General features: G+C 45.4%; 6 protein-coding genes across 6 annotated transcripts; 4 read left to right on the top strand and 2 right to left on the bottom strand.

Moving 5' to 3' along the window:
- Positions 1 to 10: 10 nt before the first annotated feature.
- Positions 11 to 2,173, top strand: TSTA_086020 (Coatomer subunit delta, putative; the record flags this gene model as incomplete). Its single annotated transcript, XM_002478289.1, has 4 exons — positions 11 to 46; positions 500 to 967; positions 1,023 to 1,219; positions 1,270 to 2,173. The coding sequence occupies 4 exons, from the start codon at positions 11 to 13 to the stop codon at positions 2,171 to 2,173; spliced, it is 1,605 nt and encodes a 534-aa protein (XP_002478334.1).
- Positions 2,174 to 4,612: 2,439 nt separating this feature from the next.
- On the top strand, positions 4,613 to 9,994 carry TSTA_086010 (C6 transcription factor, putative; the record flags this gene model as incomplete). Its single annotated transcript, XM_002478288.1, has 12 exons — positions 4,613 to 5,585; positions 5,986 to 6,116; positions 6,326 to 6,559; positions 6,603 to 6,652; positions 6,722 to 6,784; positions 6,819 to 6,855; positions 7,049 to 7,272; positions 7,298 to 7,307; positions 7,336 to 7,580; positions 7,635 to 7,771; positions 7,816 to 8,542; positions 8,614 to 9,994. The coding sequence occupies 12 exons, from the start codon at positions 4,613 to 4,615 to the stop codon at positions 9,992 to 9,994; spliced, it is 4,212 nt and encodes a 1,403-aa protein (XP_002478333.1).
- Positions 9,995 to 11,050: 1,056 nt separating this feature from the next.
- On the bottom strand, positions 11,051 to 12,866 carry TSTA_086000 (uncharacterized protein; the record flags this gene model as incomplete). The annotated part of the gene is made up of 2 exons (XM_002478287.1): positions 11,051 to 11,898; positions 11,993 to 12,866. The coding sequence occupies 2 exons, from the start codon at positions 12,864 to 12,866 to the stop codon at positions 11,051 to 11,053; spliced, it is 1,722 nt and encodes a 573-aa protein (XP_002478332.1).
- Positions 12,867 to 13,452: 586 nt separating this feature from the next.
- On the bottom strand, positions 13,453 to 13,785 carry TSTA_085990 (uncharacterized protein; the record flags this gene model as incomplete). Its single annotated transcript, XM_002478286.1, has 2 exons — positions 13,453 to 13,611; positions 13,684 to 13,785. 2 exons carry the CDS (start codon positions 13,783 to 13,785, stop codon positions 13,453 to 13,455), a joined length of 261 nt encoding a protein of 86 aa, XP_002478331.1.
- Positions 13,786 to 14,679: 894 nt separating this feature from the next.
- TSTA_085980 (fatty acid hydroxylase, putative) lies at positions 14,680 to 15,898 on the top strand (the record flags this gene model as incomplete). The annotated part of the gene is made up of 3 exons (XM_002478285.1): positions 14,680 to 15,383; positions 15,439 to 15,687; positions 15,745 to 15,898. The coding sequence occupies 3 exons, from the start codon at positions 14,680 to 14,682 to the stop codon at positions 15,896 to 15,898; spliced, it is 1,107 nt and encodes a 368-aa protein (XP_002478330.1).
- A 787-nt stretch (positions 15,899 to 16,685) lies between these two features.
- On the top strand, positions 16,686 to 18,543 carry TSTA_085970 (RNA splicing factor (Pad-1), putative; the record flags this gene model as incomplete). Its single annotated transcript, XM_002478284.1, has 4 exons — positions 16,686 to 17,317; positions 17,376 to 17,684; positions 17,738 to 18,226; positions 18,285 to 18,543. 4 exons carry the CDS (start codon positions 16,686 to 16,688, stop codon positions 18,541 to 18,543), a joined length of 1,689 nt encoding a protein of 562 aa, XP_002478329.1.
- Between the last annotated feature and the right edge of the window lie 637 nt (positions 18,544 to 19,180).

The following is a 19,180-nucleotide window of genomic DNA, read 5'->3' as shown; positions in this document are numbered from 1 at the left end:
CTTGGTCAAGATGAATCTTCGTCGACGCGTCGTGCTGAATGGGATCGTAAGGCTGTAGGGGGGGCTACCAGTCCCAGGTAACCAAAAACTGCCAAACCAAATAAAGCAGGCCCAAAGATAGACACTCTGTTACGTCCAGATACAAAGAGAGAGTCCGTCACATAGATGAGCAGACGTTGTTAGAAAATGTAATGAAAAGAAAGGAGTTTGACAAGAGGCGTTGAGTCGGAAAAGGTAAGAGTGACCCGCAGTAAGCGAAGGCCTAGTGGACCAATCACAGGCGGAGGCGGTGACAGTCCGTAGAGAACAACAAAGCGGGATGGCGGACAGACAAGAGTACAACTACGAACTCAGCTCATCTGGCCTGTCGTTAACGACCCCATTTTCTTCAGTTACCTTTTATTCTTCTGATTAATAGTATTTTAGTCGTTTCAATTGCTCGTATTGAGCTCAGAGTGATCATGGTCAGTTTTCCGGACGTGTGTTACTATCGCTACAGCTCCTAACCCTCCGCCGCACACAGGTCGTTCTAGCAGCCTCGATCTGCACCCGTGGGGGAAAAGCAGTACTTTCACGTCAATTCAGAGAGATCGCACGATCGCGTATTGAAGCCCTCCTGGCATCTTTTCCGAAACTCGCAGACTCGGGCACACAGCATACTACAGTCGAGCAGGACAATGTGCGCTTCGTCTATCAGCCCCTGGACGAGCTATACATCGTGCTTATCACCAACCGGCAATCAAACATCTTACAAGATATTGACAGTCTACACCTGTTTGCTCAAGTTACTACTAGCATCTGCAAAAGTCTAGACGAACGTGAAATTACACGAAATGCCTTTGAATTGCTCAGTGCCTTTGATGAGTTGGTCACTCTCGGCTACCGGGAGAATCTCTCTCTCAGTCAGATCAAAACCTTCTTAGAGATGGAGAGTCACGAAGAGAGGATTCAAGAGATTATTGAGAGGGTATACTATTGGTTTTCTGGTTTGACTTGTACGGGAAATACTAACAAACATGCAGAATAAAGAACTCGAGGCCAGTGAGGAGAGGAAGCGGAAAGCGAAACAATTGGAACTTCAGCGAAAAGAAGCTGCTCGCACAAGTCGTGGCATGGCAGCTCGACCTCCTTCATACCCCGTTTATACTCCGCCTACCAGACCGGCCGTTACAGATACCATCGATACCTACGAAGCCGAGAAGAAGAAATCGTTTGCCAAGTACGGATATTCCCCGTTCGAGTTCAGTTCCGAATACTAACTGAGAGTAGGCCAATACCAGTCCGCGGTAAGGGTATGCAGCTCGGGAAGAAATCCAAGACAACCGATATCTTTGAGAAAGTTCGCGAGGATCTCGGTCCGGAAGCAGAGGAGTCGGCTCCTCTCGTTTCTCCACAAGCAGCTACACCAGTCGCGTCTGAACCTCGAGCATCTTTGTCGGCTGACCGAGCAGCTGTGCACGTTACAGTCGCGGAGACAATCTCTGCGAAACTGACTCGAGAAGGCGCATTGAAATCGTTTGAGGTCAAGGGCGATCTACAGCTCCGAATCTCTGACCCAGCACTCACTAAAATCAAACTCGACTTACTCACCAACACTAGCCACGGCGCACAGTTCCGCACTCACCCTAATGTGGACAAGGCTTTATTCACTAACTCAAGTATCATTCAATTGAAGGACACTTCTAAACGATTCCCCACCAATAATTCTATTGGTGTTCTCCGATGGCGCGTTGCCAGCTCCGGCTCGGAGCATGCGGATGTTCTTCCAATCACATTCACCGTCTGGGTCAATAAAGGATCAGACTCGACCACAGTCACGGTGGAATATGAGCTTACTGGTACGGATAGCTTGCGGGATGTCTCTGTGACAATGCCATATGGTGCCACAGAACCATCAGTTACTAGCTTTGATGCTGTTTACGAAGTTGCCGGTGACAGTCTCGAATGGAACATTGGCTCCATCGACACGAGCAATGCTTCAGGCAGCTTCGAATATGAAGTTGTCGACCCCGATGCCGATGAGAATGAGTTCTTCCCAATGAGCGTTCACTTCTCCAAGACAGGTCCTTTCGTTGAGGTAGACGTCTCTAGCGTCTCCCTTCTTGATATGGATCAGGAAGTCAATTTTGCGAAAGATGTGAAGAGCGTTTCCGAAGGATTTATAATTGAGTAAAAGTATCTACTTGAGTTAATGAATGAGCCGGTTTGCGCGGTGTATGGTTGGTTTTTGTTTTTGTTCGTGTCTCAAAGGCCTCATAGATGCAAAAGTGATGTTGTGGATGCGCACTTAATAATGCAAGGTATATTTGAAACTTCAAGTCGTTAGCTTTTGGAGTACATTACGCGGCAAGACTCGCGTATAAACCACCATTTTCGCAGAGGTTCTGTGTCATTACAGTCTTCCGATCTCTAACGTGACTTTAGAATGACTTTCAATTTAATCCTACACCTTGTTCCGCCGAACACTTGCTTTCCGGCAGAATAACTAAGTTCGACAAGCGGAGGAGAGTCTTTAGCCCTAACGGCGTCGAAAGAGGACTGTCATCCAACCACGCATCTACAATATCAAGATTTCATAATCCACTATTGATAAGTTTAAATGGATAAGCGTTATGTCAGGGTGCGACTGTACTGCCTTTTACACAGAGTCACTATTTCATGAGCACCATCAGTCTTTGCTATCTTCAGGCCTGGAAGCACCACCTATCAAGGGAAAATCACGTCTTATCGTATTATTGACATACATATATTCACTCTTTTCTGCTCGCTGGTTTCTGAGGCCTCCTGTATAGCAGAATAATATGACCTTCGGCTTTCTGTGACGAATTATTTGTGCCAAAAGTTGATGGCATCTTTGATCCGGAATTGTTTTTCTGTCATGAACGCATCGAGTACAGACACCGTATGAATGCTTCGCGCTCCTTTGGTTGAGAATCAGATGAGCTCATCCACCACCTGCAGTGTCGGACTATCTCGAACAAATCTCTCCCACGTTACTGTGTAGTTATGTGAGCCCGATGGCCGCTCCAAAATTATCAATATATCCGATAGGCCGGATGCGAGACGGAGTGTTTGTATAATTTCAGCATCATAGCAGTAAAATTCCTGCCCAAAATCTCTGATCAAGTCTACAATATCAAGGTCACCTTTTCGGGGGAGACAGACGGGTGGTTCTCTCTGCATACTTGTTACTGATTTAGGAATCGGCACACCAAGACAGCAGTTTCCGATATGAGCAATATTTTCGTCAACAATCCAATGTCTTTATCTTGAACAATAAGCTCAGACTTAAGCAACCTCTATTTAACGCATCAGTTAAACAAAGATGGGGACAGCTTGAGCAGGTGGACATAAATGTACACAAAACTGAGAGGCGGAGTTGTGTCGGATTGGTAGGTTTATTCCAGGCCAATCCTGAGCAGTGGTTCACTGGGGTGAGAAATGAAGAAGTGACTAGCAAGATTGTGTGTATTGAGTTCTCTGTTTCTGTCTATCCATCAGGTTTCAAAGCCGGGTTTTTATAATTTTTATAAACATCTTTGGCGGGGTGATTTGTGAGCTATCATGAAGGGGAAACATTGGGCAGAAATCTTGGTACCCAGATATATGCCCTAAGGTGCCTTTTAGACTTGTAAGATCGAACAGCCGATATCTCTGCCTCGTTTGAAATCCGGATTATCTGACAAGTTGTGTGGTTTGTATGCGTAGAGGTGTGCAGTCTCGATACCCGCACTGCTTGATTGACTCAGCCTTCTCTAAATACTTAGAACATAATACCTCCATCTCATACATAAACCGAGAACTTATCTGAGGCAGCTCAGATTCCCGCGCGAATAGCTAATCGTAACACCTAACATTTTTCTCCAATCTCGTCATGAAAACGAGACAAGTGATATCAGACGTCTCTGTGTTCTCATCTCCGTCATTGAATGTATTGAAAGCCTTGTGGCAGAACCAGGGTTGGGCATTCACTTTTCCAATTGGACATAAGTCTGGCATATGGGTTGCTCGGGCTGCCCTTTGGATTTACAGCTGTTTTCTTTACCTACTTCAGTTTCAACCGTTATTTAAGAATCAAAACATAAGACTGCGATTACCAGGTAAATCTATAATTGATCTTCGATACGGTTGCTCCGGTTATAATAATTTTGAGCACTGCTATCACCTTTTTGAATACAAATAATCCGATGAAACCACTGGCCCTAACACGCAAGCTCGGTGGTGATGCGGGTTTAAGGTCAACTAAGTCCGCTACTTACCACTTAAATGTCGGCCTTTAAATAAGAGAGACTGATTGATTTCCTCCGTACTTGCTGTTGGTTTTCTACAAGTGTTGGTACCAACCCACGAAGTATTGGCCACCGAGGTAATTAGGGCAAAAGTGGCCCGGAGTTATGATCCATTAATTCCGCCTTCCTAATATAGTAATTTTTGAGACGTTCGAAAGCCATTTTTGATCTTCCATTCTTGTGCTAATTTATCAATATATGAAAACCCAAATAGATCACATTCTGTAATAAATGCAAGACTTAATTTGCATAGTCACCCCCGGCTTTCTTATACTATGCCGCCACTCCTTGCGTTGAAGTCAAGATCTCGAGATACACCAACTATGTCATGCAAAGACTGGCTCGACATCCACGGCCATTTCTACCCTCCACAAGCACCCGGTGAGGCAGAGGCACTCGCTCAGTCCATGCGAGATGCTTGTTTCATGGTCAACGGTCCCGTGACGTGGGATGTTCAGTCAATTCTAGACTACAATGATCGAGCAAATATCCAGATGCAGATGCTCTCGTACATCCCACAAAATAGCCCCGAGAAACTTATAGCTGCTAATACATACGCAGCAGCCGTGGTAAAAGAATACCCTGATCGTTTTGGGCTTCTAGGGGCGCTCCCTACTGACGATCCGGACCTGTGCTTAAAAGAAATTGAGCGGTTGAGCACGACTCTTATACCTGCCGATGGCTTCGCAACATCTACAGTTTACAATGGCGTCGGATTAAGCGATTCTCACCTTGATCCAGTTTGGGAGGTGCTCAATGCTCGAAAGGCAGTTGTGCATATTCATCCAAATGCATACGCAGGACCATCACACGGCCGCCCATCACCGCTGATCGAGGTGGCTTTTGATACAGCGCGGACATGCGTTGATATGCTCTATAAGGGAGTGTTCCGTCGATATCCGGAGATCAAATTCGTTCTTGGTCATTGTGGTGGCGCTCTACCTGTCCTCTCTGGTCGACTGTCGTTGCTCGGTACAGAATCTTGGGTGCCGAATCCGAATAATCTTACGAGAGAAGAGATAGAGAAGCAACTCCGTGGTCTCTACGTTGACACGGCTGCCACTGCGAAGACGGGACTTCCACCTGCTGTGCAGATGGTGGGCGTCGAACATGTCATATATGGAGCAGACTGTGGAGTTCCATGTTCTACTGAGCAGACCATGGAGGAGAACAAAGCTGATGTACTGAGATGGGAATCGAGTAACGGTGTCTTCAAGGGAATGATTATGACGAACGGATGGCATCTATTCCCCCAAGCGGCGATCAGGGCCGGTATAGAATCGGATCTGAATCTGTGTATTTAAGTGGTATCATTCTTCCTTGCTTCTCAGCATCCATGACATCTCTTACTGTATATCTTCAGCAATTAATCTTACAATAGAGCTCGTTTCATGTTGAGATCTGAAATTCCTCGTGTTATTGAGCGCGGGGCTTTACATTGGTCGAGACCCTAATCATAAGTTCCTCATTATACCAGAACTTACAGGAAATATTGTTCTTAATTATGCATAAAGCGTTTGAATACTCGAATCCGAGTGACTATTGATGAATCCCTAATGAGCGGTAAAAGACGTCAATGTGGGCATCTTTTGATACTTTGTTCTCCACCCAGTTTCCAGCGGCAACCTAGGAATATAGGGTTTTAAATCGGATGGTTCATCGAAGCTCAGTCTGTGAGCCCAACAGTTTTTTTCAGGGGAAGATTATTGGAAGTTGAATCTAATGTGGGCCTTTATCGAACTTCAGACATCCCGGCAATACAAGCGCCAGCTTCTACGCTTCCTCAGATGCAAGATGAATCTCAACTCAATGGCCAACCCTCACTGGGTATGCAGTGAAATCCTCGAATCCTTGCCACATTCTTACTCAATAATACTGTCGCTAAGCTTTAAGATGTATCGTGGACCAAGTCAATTTTAGGTCTCTCAACGCGTCATAGATGAGGCTGCCTATGACTTTGAAGCTTGAAGACAGACATGGATGCTACCACATGGAGTATTCCCCTATAAGCTATCCATGGACGACGATGCTTTAAGAGAGCACTTGACACATTCTTATTCATGTATATCAAACACCCCAAAAAACTTTACCTAAAGCTAGTGGCTACCGGAAGCTTCCGTTACTCTCAGCAAGCATACTGCATGATATGGGGTCGGTTTTCCCATTTCTATATCAATGAGCTTCTATATGTCAAGATATTCCATAAAGGAGTACAAGATGCTGCTATCACGAAATTTGTTGCATACTTGCCACAGAAGTTGCCTCTCAAGGTCCATAACTGAATATGTATCGAACGGATATCCACTCCGAAAGCTCTCCCCAAGTGCTCACGTTCTAGCCCAACAATTGACTTCAAATGCAAAGTAAGGATTGGTAGGTTTTCCCTTACATAATACACGATATTTTCAACTCAATGACTTCTTTGGCCGCAGCTCAATTCCGAGTGTTCGCCGCCAGGGGCTCTTTCTCTGGGTAGCCTCATTCGATGTCGAAAGGTATGAGAAGTTTTTGACATGGATATATGGGTAGCGTTTACTTTCTTATGACGCTAGACCAAATTGTAAAAGTAAGCAAGCAAGACAAAATTCTCAATATTCTCTAGACTCCTTTATTAATTGAACTGTCAATTGATCTATCAGCCCATTCCATGATCTAGACCCATCTGCATGAGTCGTGTGCTATAACCAGTTACACTCATTATTGAAACCCTTGATTCAGTCAATACAATTTCAAAATCAGGTGACTATATTGCCATCAAGTTGTCTTTCTCGTCTCGTCTAGTGGCTGCCAGTGTGAGATCAAATGTTCATCGATGCTTGCCTGCGGCAATCCCCAATTCGCACCTTATAGCGCTTTTCGCCCACCTGGGACTTTTTCAACCTATGATATGGATGGATTGGGATATCCAAGATGGCAAATGCAACCAACTTGCTATTCACTTCCGTATCAAGAATCTGATCTATGCAGTCCTCCTTCAGCTACAGTAAGTTGACTCGGATAGCCCGCAGATGTTGTCTTGTATGGCTGAACATACAACTTCGATCAGGATGACCGACATTCTCCTCAGAAAGAAAGCGAAACAAAGAAGATGGCCATTCCTCGACTGCCCGAAGGAACAGAAGCGTCACTGAGCTCCCTAGGACGTTTTCATCGTCGTCATGTTCGTCGAGCATGCGAGTCATGCCGGCAAAGAAAGACTAAATGCACTGGGGACAAATCCGGATGCCGGAATTGCAGAGAAGCTGGAATCATTTGTTGTTATACTGATGGTAAAAGGGAAAAATCCAAGAGGTGTGTCCTGAATTGTGCTGCCGTGCTCCTATGATACTAAACGATATACACAAGACAACTCGCAACCCTGTCAGCCAAAGTTCAGACATATGAGGAGGTTATTAGAAAAATGAGCCTACGCTTCGGAGTCTCTGAGGAACAACTAATGAACAATGCTATATCTTCTGTATGTCCGACCACTCCGATGACTGGTCTATCCACCTAACCCCAAAACAACGGCAGGACTCAAAACAAGCTGTTCTCAGTGAGCAATCTGATGCATCATCAACATTAACCAAAGCTCGCTCTATCCTCGCTAGCGATGGGTCCCAGCGCAGGTCACAGTCTCCATCGGCTAGATCATCCGCTGGTACTGATCGAGTGGAGGAGGATTTCAACAAGGACAGCACATCTCGAGCTACCGGATATATTGGAAATAGTTCTGAGATGTGCTGGTTGCAAAAACTGCGCAAAAAGGTCAATGGTGACGTTCCAGAGACAGGCCAGTCATCTCCTCCTCCCACACCTCCTGGGAATGATGACGACGGTCTTATTGCCTCAATCAACTTTTACGCAGATAACAAGGAGTTTGACTTAACCGAAGACGTTCAGTCGGGTGCAATGCCTCCCAAGGACACTGCAAGCCAGCTTCTCAGGGCTTACTGGAGGTCTATCCACCTTTCGTTTCCCATCATCGGAAGGTCCACTTTCCAGTCACAATTCAACCTTTTCTTCAGTCAGCCGGGTGTCAAGCCCGGAAACAAGTGGCTGGCTATATTAAATCTTATCTTTGCCACATCTGCCGTGTACGCCCGGCTCGTTGGGGCAGATTGGAAGTTGGAATTGGAGCATCATAGTGTTTACTTCAAGAGGGCACGCATCTTGAGCATGCGAGATACACTTTTTGATCATCCGGATTTACAACAGCTTCAAATTGAAGGCTTGACATCTTTTTACCTTCTATCCACGGGGCAAATCAATCGGTAGGCAAGAGAGCCTCTCCAAACCAAACGTCTATCCTATACACAGACATACTAACTGCTCATTTTATCAGATCATGGAAAGTGTCCGGTAGTGCAGTTAGGGGAGCAATATCTCTCGGACTTCATCTTCGGAACGTGGGATCAACGACTTCAGACACATCGAAAGAAATTCGATATCGCGTCTGGTGGGCGTTGTACACTCTAGACCACATGCTGAATGTTATAACTGGTCGACCATCCTGTATCGTCGATGGAGCCTGCACAACACCTATCCCGATTCCTTTTGATGAGACTGAATTTCAGAAACCAGAGGCTGCTCAGATGCTCAGTAACCATACAAGAAAGGGGTCATGGATTAATGACTGGAATCCATCCTCTTCTAGCTTGCCAAGTCCATCTCAAAACGGTGAATCATCGACCGATAACACCGTTGCAATCAAATCTGAAGGAGAATCGTCGAGCAGTATCGAGTGGTTGAAATCGCTACCAGTATCATGCTCGTTGTACTTCTTTTACGTTGCCACCCTTGCCTCTATCTCAAAACGAGCAAACATGAAGCTCTATAGTGGCGAAGCAATGCAGGCATCTTGGGCAAGCCTCGAATTTACGATCCAGAGCTTGTCCATGGAGATTGATGCATGGCTCGCTAGTCTACCTGAAACGTTCGATTTCAGACTCCCCACGCCTGACAAGGAAAAACTGACGATATCTCAAAAGATGGGAATGGCTTTTGCATACTACAGTGCCAAGATCTCGATCAGTCGACCTTGTCTCTGTCAGCTTGAAAAGGACTGCCAGACTGACGGAGCATATGAGTTTTGCAACAAGACAGCCGCAGAATGCGTTGATGCTGCTACGCGGATGATCAACATACTACCTGCAACTATGGATACAAGTACGTTGTACAAGATATCTCCATGGTGGTGCACTCTTCATTACATTATGCAAGCCACCACTGTGTTGCTTTTAGAACTCTCGTTCCGAGCCGAACACGTCCCCGAAAGAGCCGGCGAGGTCTCGCAAGCATTGAAAAAAGCAGTCAAATGGCTATTTGAACTGTCTCATTCGAGTGATTCAGCTCATCGAGCATGGAAGCTCAGCGATGAATATCTTCGCAACCTGGCACCACCATTGAATCTTGACATTAGTGATCTGCCAGATAGTGAGATCCTGATGGACTCGTCGAACAATTTTGTCTCGGTATTGGAAAACTCGTTGCTGGACCAACAGGTCCCAGCTTTAATGCCGTACCTGGAGACAGACACCCTGGACTTTCTAGAGACACAGCAAACAGACGGCGAGACTCAGGGAACGATGCAGAACAACGCTTTCGACGATTTCCTACCTTATGACCCGAGCACAGGGCAAATCACCGGGTCATTCTTCCCATCATCATCGACGTCTAATCTTGATATGGACTTTGATTATATGTGGGACAGTTCTGTATTTTGAATGACTCTCGATCATTCTATTATTGTACAATCATTCATCTCATTACATGATCCCGGAACCCTACATAACATTCTTATTCTGTCATTACGCGAATCTATATGTGTATATTCGAGACTGTTCATAGAATGACTGTGTTTTGACTATAATAGGCTCTTATTTGTTTATCGACATTGTCGGATATTCCGCGTTATGTTATACGCGCCGAAGTACTACCTAGAGGATGAACATACCTACTTTTCTACACAGTAATCGAAAATGGGAGATTCATATAATCGGCGTCTTCTTTATACATCCTTTGTGATATTTCAAGACGCTCCAATGTGTGCGAATGTAGCGAATTAAATTTGCCTTCGTTCACGAAATCAATTGAAGCCCTCCACCAAACCGTACCTGATCGACCCAGGGGAATCAAGATGGATATTTTGGAAGTGGCCTTATCCAGGAACCATGGATCCATCGTATAGTCTAGAACAGTCGAGACAACATTCTAGACTACAAGATTAGCAAACTTGGCGAATATCGTTTCAGAGGCTCAAATGAACGATGATTCTCAAGAGAAGTATGGTGTTTTTAGGGCTTGCGGTAGGCCGTGGATGGGAATTTCTTGTATGGCAAGTGATGATAAGTTCAACAAGATAACCAGGTATGCAATGTCGACACAAATAAGAGATCAGCGGCGTGCAGCTTCTTGCATGACTAAACATGGAATGGCGTTGACGTCGTATTCAGCAAAAGAAGGCTCCAATTGAGAATCATCACCAACTCAGGTAACTCAGGTGGATATTTACATTGTTCAACAACCGGCGGCAAATCAAAATCTATATAGATAGGTGAGAATAATATGGTTACCACTTCATTACCGAGCAATTGGGTTATGAACTTGAGTGGTTTGGGGATGACAATATTCAATTGCGCTCAGACTCGACTTTTAGGAATTGACTCGAGTGGCTCAAGCCTATCACCACGAGGTACTGAGGTTTATTGGTCTTGTTGTGCTCAACAGTCCGATATTTCCTTGATTAGTTGATAGGGAAACGAGAGTAAAGCTTTAAAGGTTCAACTCTCCCAGTTCCTCTTCTTAGCCGTGAAGAAAAGCCTTGCTTCTTCTCTTTGCTGCTGTATAATATTAACCGGTGACGTCGTACTCGGTGCCACCGTTGTACCATTCTTGTCCAATGCAACAGATGACTTTGAAGTGTTTATGATGTCAATATATGACCTAGGGCTGCTCTTCCGGATCCCCATGATCTTTGCTCCACGAACATCAACTTTTTCGGCTCTTGACACACCAGAGGATCGCCAGGAATCCAGGTTAGCCTTTCTTTGGCTACCGCGCGTGCTCGACTTCCACATCATGACATCCGTTACTCCGACGAAAGCCCTTCGGTGACCAATAAAGCCATCAATACAATCTAATAGTGGAAGTAAACGCCGCCGGATTCCGCATCCGGTGTGATTGATATCAATTTGATAATCGGGTATTTGCCGCAGAGACGAGGTGATTGATAGTATATCAGTAGAGGCTACACCCGCCGTACGGTCAACCGCTTCATCGTAAGGACGGGTTTTCTCATGCGCAACTGATGTTCTCACGTGGCTCTTTTCTTCATCTTCATTATCATCATCGTTGTCGTCGTCTTCTTCTTCGGAGCCGTTCTCGTACCCAGGGTCAATTAACGTAGAGCCTACGAATATTGTCTTGGACCGCATCGTGAAGAACCGAACCATTTCACCAAGATGAAAGGAGTCACAGGCTTTGGAATTGTCAAACCCCCAACGGCACTGAAAAGGCCTAGAGGTCGACAAAACAGCTGTCATAAGCATATTATGCTTCGGTTGTGGCCTCTTGTGCTCGGCGTCGTTTTCCAATGCACCATATGCGCGTAAGAAATGAGCTTGTAAGTCTGTTATTGTGTTCATTATACATTGTCGTCGGTAATATAATTCTTCTTTTCATGATTGTCAGCTCGTCTCGGCAGAGTATCAGGTAGAACATACCTTCTAATCCATTGTCAAAATAAGACCAGCGGTGTCTTCCAGACTTGTTGAGTCCAATCCCACCATCGAGCCATCTGACTGACCCGATCAATACCAATGCATGCGAAGCTACTCTAAAAATTGTATCATGCTGTATAAACATTGCTATGTAGATGATTTGCCGCAACCTTTCGTCGCTAAGCTTCAACAAGGACGAGCTGAACACCTCTAGAGATGGGATGCCCTTGATAGAGGGTCGGTAATTCGCATGCTCCAAAGATACACTAACCATGTCTGAAGAGCTAAACACGTCTGCAACCTCTATCAAACCAGCAATCACTGGAACGGGTTGCCGAGCGATCTCTGATTCCATTTTAGAGATGAGATCAACATCATGGGCGGACAGTAGTACTTTGAGAAACAACTCGAGACTTTCTATCCGATGCTTGCCCATCAGACGGAATAGATTCAGTCCGACCAGCGGCAAACGCTCCGTTGATTCTTCTGCGGAAATATCATTGCACCCGATATCAAGTGTGGGTGTCGTCGACGCTCTACATTTGCTTTCAACGAAGCGTCTTCCCTCGGAGAACTTGTTCGGATCCAACAAAGCAGAGAAAAAAGGACTGGTCTCTATCAACCTATCGCTGGAGACCTGCCAGCGGTGATGTGTCACGTTTTTTTGTGAGTCGGTATCGATATATTCTAGGACAGCGTCGCCGTCACGGGATATTATTTTATGTATAATCTTCGAGCCATTCTGGGCGACTTCTATTCCACGATAGTCAGACGTGAAATTTGTCGGAGTAGCCACGCTATCCCTCTTTTGTGAGGAATTTGCTGAGTGCTTACTCAAATGGCCTGATGATGGTAGCGGAGGGAAGTCAGACTCCATGTTGAAAGCTCAGTACGTTGACACCAGAAGACGTGCACGAGGTTCTTCGTCTGCAATCACCAGTCTGAAGCTGTGGCTAGAAACATATCCGCACAGTCAAGGTTCTTATGGCAAATGACCATCATTCTGAGCTCTGCTCAATTTCAACGCTTAGAACATATCGCTCCTGCTTGGAGATACACACTATATTTTAACTTAGTATGTAGTTGATGTATAAATAAGAAGGACAAAGTTGCTAACATCGAAGAAAGTATTCATCGCCACTCCGCCGCCACGTGATCAGTGCACTATCAAAAATAACCCTAACCCTTTGATGCAAACGTAACCGTACTTCATTTGTCATTGGCAGCTCGTGTGCTTATACAGTCCACCATGATTTTGATTATCCTTACTCAAACTTGGCTTATAATTGTTGGTTTACCTCATTAGATCGCAAGATCTAATAAGGACAGCTAATCCAACAAGCTGACGAGCCTGATCAATATGGTATGGAATTCCTGATATTGATGACTCCCCCCCAAGAGCAAGGGGACGGGAGATAGCTAGCTAGATATATACGCGACACGCACATGCCGCGTCGGACTAACTAATATCCAGTGCCGAAACGCGTAGGGTTGATATTCACGTTCCAACAATAACATGCCTTCTGCTCATAGCCGCTTCGGTGTTTGTTGGAGGACAGCGATGTTGCTATCTGGAAAATAGCCCTCCGCAAGTAAGACTTTGATCGTAACATTCTAACCAACTTTGACAATCAAGAGCCTAATTTACTTTCCAATCAGGAGATCCCCAAAGCAGCATATCCAAGTATACGAACCGAAGGATCAAATGGGTTAGGACTGGGACCAGGTGATGGCAATCGATTGCATTCTGTCTCGAGCAATAGTGTCCAGTCCTGGTTTCCCATCACAAATGACATCGTGTATCAGATTCCCGGAAACATCTGCAAGGTGAAATGTCTGGTATTTTCGATCTTCAAGACGGAAATCGTAGTTTCGTTTGAACTCCAGGAAGAAGCCTGTAGCTTTTATTGCCGGTAACATGGATGGCCTTTCCCTTTTGCTCATCATCAACTGTGGGAATGTAAATGGCCCAGTGGGCAGGTCTGATACCGTTGGAATAGACAGCAAGATGGACTGCACAAGAATATCTCGAGACATGCTGTTTGAAGAATAAGCACCGACTGAAGTTATTTTCGAAAATCAGGAACAGCCCAGAAAGAGGTTGTAGTAACTTCCAAGATTATGACTCCAACCCACTCTCTCTAGTTGTAGACGACATTATCAGGCAGAAGAAGTCAAGTTTGAATAAAGCGTAATCGCTCTCATCTGTTCGAACAAAGAATAGGGCCTGAGCTTCAGGAGTTCAGACCATAGTAAGGCACAGTAATTGGCAGGCTGAAACGTTGATGCCTTAATGCCTGAAAAGAAAGGATTGTCGTTTCCTAAGCAGATAGATGACTAAGCAGCTAGCCCCTGAATTCCAGTTGCCACATCACGTGCATCAAAATCGTATGACCTCCGGAAGAGCAAAAAAAACTAACATTCAGGGAGACATCTCCAGTTGTGCTTGTCTGCTCGGACAAGTTGTAATCAATAAATTCTCCCTTTCCATTTCAATTTACGACGTTTCCCAGTTCACGCCACCTCGACTTGTGCGAGCCGAGCTATCCGTCCTCCTTGATTAAGACTTTGTTCCTTCCGCCTCGGTTCGCCGCTTGAATTCCCGCTCGCGATCTTTGTACATGCTGTTTCGCGCCACACTCTGATTCCTTATTCTTAACGTTTTCCGAGTCCTTTTTCTACAGCCCATCATGCCTGGAAAGACTCTTCCAACGTTTACTGAGGCCGAGGTGCGATCCCACAACTCCAGTAAATCCTGTTTTGTGACAATCGACCTGAAGGTTTACGATGTGACCGATTTCCTGGAGGGCCATCCAGGAGGCGAGGAATTGATTTTGGAGTATGCCGGAAAGGACGTTAGGGATATACTGAAGGATGGGAACTCTCACGACCATTCCGACTCTGCGTACGAGATCTTGGACGAGTATCATATCGGTTTTCTCACCAATGGCACCTCCAATGGAGCACAGGCCAATGGGAACCCAAAGGCTGTCTATGAGAGGACAGGCATGGCACACGAGGACGATCTTTCTGTTGAAACCGATGTTGTGTCCGATTACAAAACGCATAAATTTCTAGATTTGTCAAGGCCTCTGTTTCCTCAGATCTGGTTCGGGGGCTTCTCGAAGGATTTTTACCTTGATCAAGTCCATCGCCCACGACACTACAGAGGCGGAAAATCTGCACCCTTGTTCGGAAACTTTTTAGAACCTTTCTCTAAGACCCCGTGGTATGTTATACCTATTTTGTGGGGGCCTTGCGTGGCATATGGTACTATGATAGGTGTTACTGGGTTGAATAACAATGTTGGCTCCGTCGGATACTTCGTTCTGGGTTTATGTGTGTGGACGTTGTTGGAATATGGAATGCATCGCTTCCTGTTCCATATCGATAAGTGAGTACCTTTATTTGTCTTCTTCGTTTTCGAGCTTTTCTGATATGTTCTTTAGATGGCTCCCTGACAATCGTGTCGGGATTACTCTTCACTTCCTGCTACATGGCATTCATCACTATCTACCCATGGACAAGTATCGCTTAGTCATGCCACCAGCATTGTTTATGCTACTTGCTGCTCCATTCTGGAAAGTTGCGCATGGAATCCTCTTCTTTAACTGGTATGCCGGATTACTCGCGTACTGCGGAGGCGTCGCTGGGTATATCATGTATGACATGACTCATTATTTCCTCCACCATCGCAAGTGAGCTATTCCCATGATCGAGACGTCGTCTCGAATTATCTACTAATGTTTGAACAGTTTACCTGCATATTACAAGGGGCTCAAGAAGTACCATCTTGAACATCACTTCGCCGATTATGAGAATGGATTTGGCGTCACTAGCCGATTCTGGGACCGTGTCTTTGGCACTGAGCTTGAACTACCACCTCCAAAGGTCATCAAGACACAGTAGTTCAACTCATCGACTGGCAATCAAAATGCCCAACTCTCCTCTGGCTCAATGGTGTCAATATCATTTACCCTAATAATACTAATGCTCCTTGTTTATACGGGTCTTGCTCAACTTTGTACAATGTTTGTCTTGTCCGAAGGCCATGTTATTTCATATTTATATATATCAAGCGATTGATCGAACGTGGTTTAAGATTTCGCTTGTGTCATGACTAAAACAAACAGGGTGCATACGGTTTCTAGTCATTTATCCACCATCACAATGACTAGACCACCCTCATGAGTGGCGTTTTTGCTTATTATGTATTTTTATGCATCAATCAACTGGCTTTCATGATAACATAGAAATTGATGTTGTTGTACTTCTTACTGCTGCTGTTTCTGTAAGGTCGGCATTTAGGTCTTTTCAGATTCGTCGAAGAAGTCAATTCCGTAGCTCTGATTGGCTACAATGTTTTTACTTCTCCACTATATCACGTGACCATATATTCTACATAGTACTAGTCGACCGGTTTAGTCCATGTCCGCCACGGTTTCTTCACTATTCTTCTATCACTCTGCGCCTCCTAACGGATACTGGAAGGTATTACTAAATCCTGAGAACATTCGATTCGAATTATCGAGTTGGTTTTTCTCAGAATATTGCAAACAGAAGGGTTCGCATTTTCACGCCAAATCCCACTTTCGTGTCTAACACCACAGAAAAGTGACCCAACTTCCCATTCCTTACCCACCGGTTTTTCTTGACCTTCCATCAGAAAGCCAACTTCACAACATCACTTTCCAAAATGTCAGGTCTCGACGTTGAAGCCCTTCTCGAGTCTACGGCTGCTTCTCTGAACGAATCTGCGGACAAAGATCGCGATGACCGCTCAAAAGTTGACTCAAACGATCGCCATGACCGTGATCGCTCCAGAGATAGAGAACGCCGACGGAAAGATGGTAGTCGCGACCGTCGTCGTGACCGGGACGACAAGGATGAAGATATAAGAAGCGAGCATGGCAGTGCTAACGGAAGCCATAGAAGCAGACGCAGAAGTCGCAGTCGTCGCCGCGACCGCCATGGTGATCGCTCCGGAGGTGATTACTACCGCGGTGGAGGTCGTGCTCGCACAAGGTCACGCTCACCTGATGATGATAGATATTACCGTCCGAGTGGCCGCTCTCGACGAGACCAACGTGATGATGACAGACATTCCCGCCGGGAACGTGACGGCAGGAGACGTAGCAGAAGCCGCGGACATCGCAGTAAGACGCCGGAAGAAGAACTAAATGAAGATGAGCGCGATAAACGTACTGTATTTGTTCAACAGCTTGCTGCCCGGTTGAGGACCAAGGAACTCATTGCGTTCTTCGAAAAGGTGGGACCCGTCAAAGAAGCCCAGATCGTGAAGGATCGTGTTAGTGGCAGGTCGAAAGGGTAAGTTCTATTCCCGAAAAAAATCAAACCAAAGTGCATTTTACTGACTAGCATCCAGTGTTGGCTACGTCGAATTCAAGGACGAAGCATCTGTCCCACTTGCCATTCAGCTCACCGGTCAAAAACTTCTAGGAATTCCTATTATAGCCCAATTGACCGAAGCGGAGAAAAATCGACAAGCCCGCAATCCTGAAGCTAGCAGTGGTCAATCGGCCTCGGCGCCGTTTCACAGGTTGTATGTTGGTAACATTCATTTCAGTATCACTGAAAATGATATCCAGAATGTTTTTGAACCATTCGGCGAACTTGAATTTGTCCAACTTCAGAAAGATGAAACCGGACGTAGTCGTGGTTATGGTTTTGTTCAGTAAGCATTACCTTTTGTTTTTGAAATGATCATATACTAACATGCATCGATAGATTCCGCGATCCTAACCAAGCAAGAGAAGCTCTCGAAAAAATGAACGGGTTTGATCTCGCCGGTAGGCCAATCCGCGTCGGTCTTGGAAACGATAAGTTTACTCCCGAGTCGACAGCGAATCTTCTACAACGTTTCCAGGGACAAGGACACCACCAACAATACCAGGGCTCAGCATTCTCTGGCAACGGTGGCCGTGGTGCTCAAGCGGGAGGCGCACCCAGCAACTTTGACCGTGCTGGTGGCCGAGACACAGACAAGGGGACAGGCGGAGCAAGTGCTCTAGATGACACAGATGTTGCCGGTGTGAACTTCAACAATTATAGCAGAGATGCATTGATGAGGAAACTCGCGAGAACAGATGAACCCGAGCCTTCTGCAGACGAAAAATTGCAGCCGTTACGACCCAAGACTGAACCCAAGCCACTACCCGTAAATGTCAACATGGCAAGCCGCTGTGTCTTACTTCGAAACATGTTTGACCCTACTGAGTAAGTCTAGCATTTTCCAATCTCACTAGCTTAGGTAGCACACTAACAACAATTACAGAGAAGAGGGCGAATCATGGATCAAAGAATTAGAAGACGACGTTCGCGCTGAATGTGAGGAGAAATACGGTCATGTTGTTCACATATCTCTAGATCCGAACTCGCAGGGAGACATTTATCTCAAATTTGACCGCGTCCAAGGAGGCGAGAACGCCATCAAAGGTCTCAACGGACGATTCTTTGGCGGTAGACAAATCAGCGCTCAGCCGGTCGTTGATGCTGTTTATAGCAGTCTCTTCTCTCGCACCAAAGCCATCTAACCGACCCCTTTACCTACAACGCCAAACACACAAGGAACAAAAATGTCCAACCCTGCCAAATACTTCCGCTTGGTAGGTTCTTTGATTCTAACCTGTGGGTAGGATTCAATCACCAGCTTCTTGCTGCGTTGTTACCCCTTGAACTCTTAAAGTTGATTTGCCGAGACTGGAATTATGCTACCCCCCCTTTTTTTGGTAGGTGCTACCTCCAGACTTAGATCGACTTATCATATTACTACTATTTGTTTTAGAAGCTAGATGCGTTTTTCATGTTCACTTGTGCTTTTTATGAGATCTTTTAGGAGCATTATTCGCCGGAGCCTACGTTGTCGATTTTGCTTTAATCTTGTGTATATTTGATAAGACTTCGTTGGAAAAGACAATAAGAATTCTTAAATCGCATGTTGTCATCGTAGAGATTTCTTGTACTTCTCAGTCATAGTTTATTATCAGACTTGGTCATCGTGTTCAATGTTAGCAGCTAGCTATCGTAGTATCTCTTCTTGAATTCAAGCAGCCTAGGAAGCTCGACCATATTCTCAGATGAAGTCAGCTAGTTGCCTAGTTAGATAAGCAGACTCTCACATTCACATTCATGTTACAAAGAGTTGCCTCTGATCATGGATGAGACGAATTT

Source organism: Talaromyces stipitatus, genomic scaffold, assembly GCF_000003125.1.
Source record: "Talaromyces stipitatus ATCC 10500 scf_1105507295527 genomic scaffold, whole genome shotgun sequence".
In the NCBI taxonomy this organism is placed as follows: Eukaryota; Fungi; Ascomycota; class Eurotiomycetes; order Eurotiales; family Trichocomaceae; genus Talaromyces; species Talaromyces stipitatus.
The sequence above is the reverse complement of the archived record's forward strand: the minus strand, read 5'-3'. Positions and strand labels throughout refer to the sequence as shown.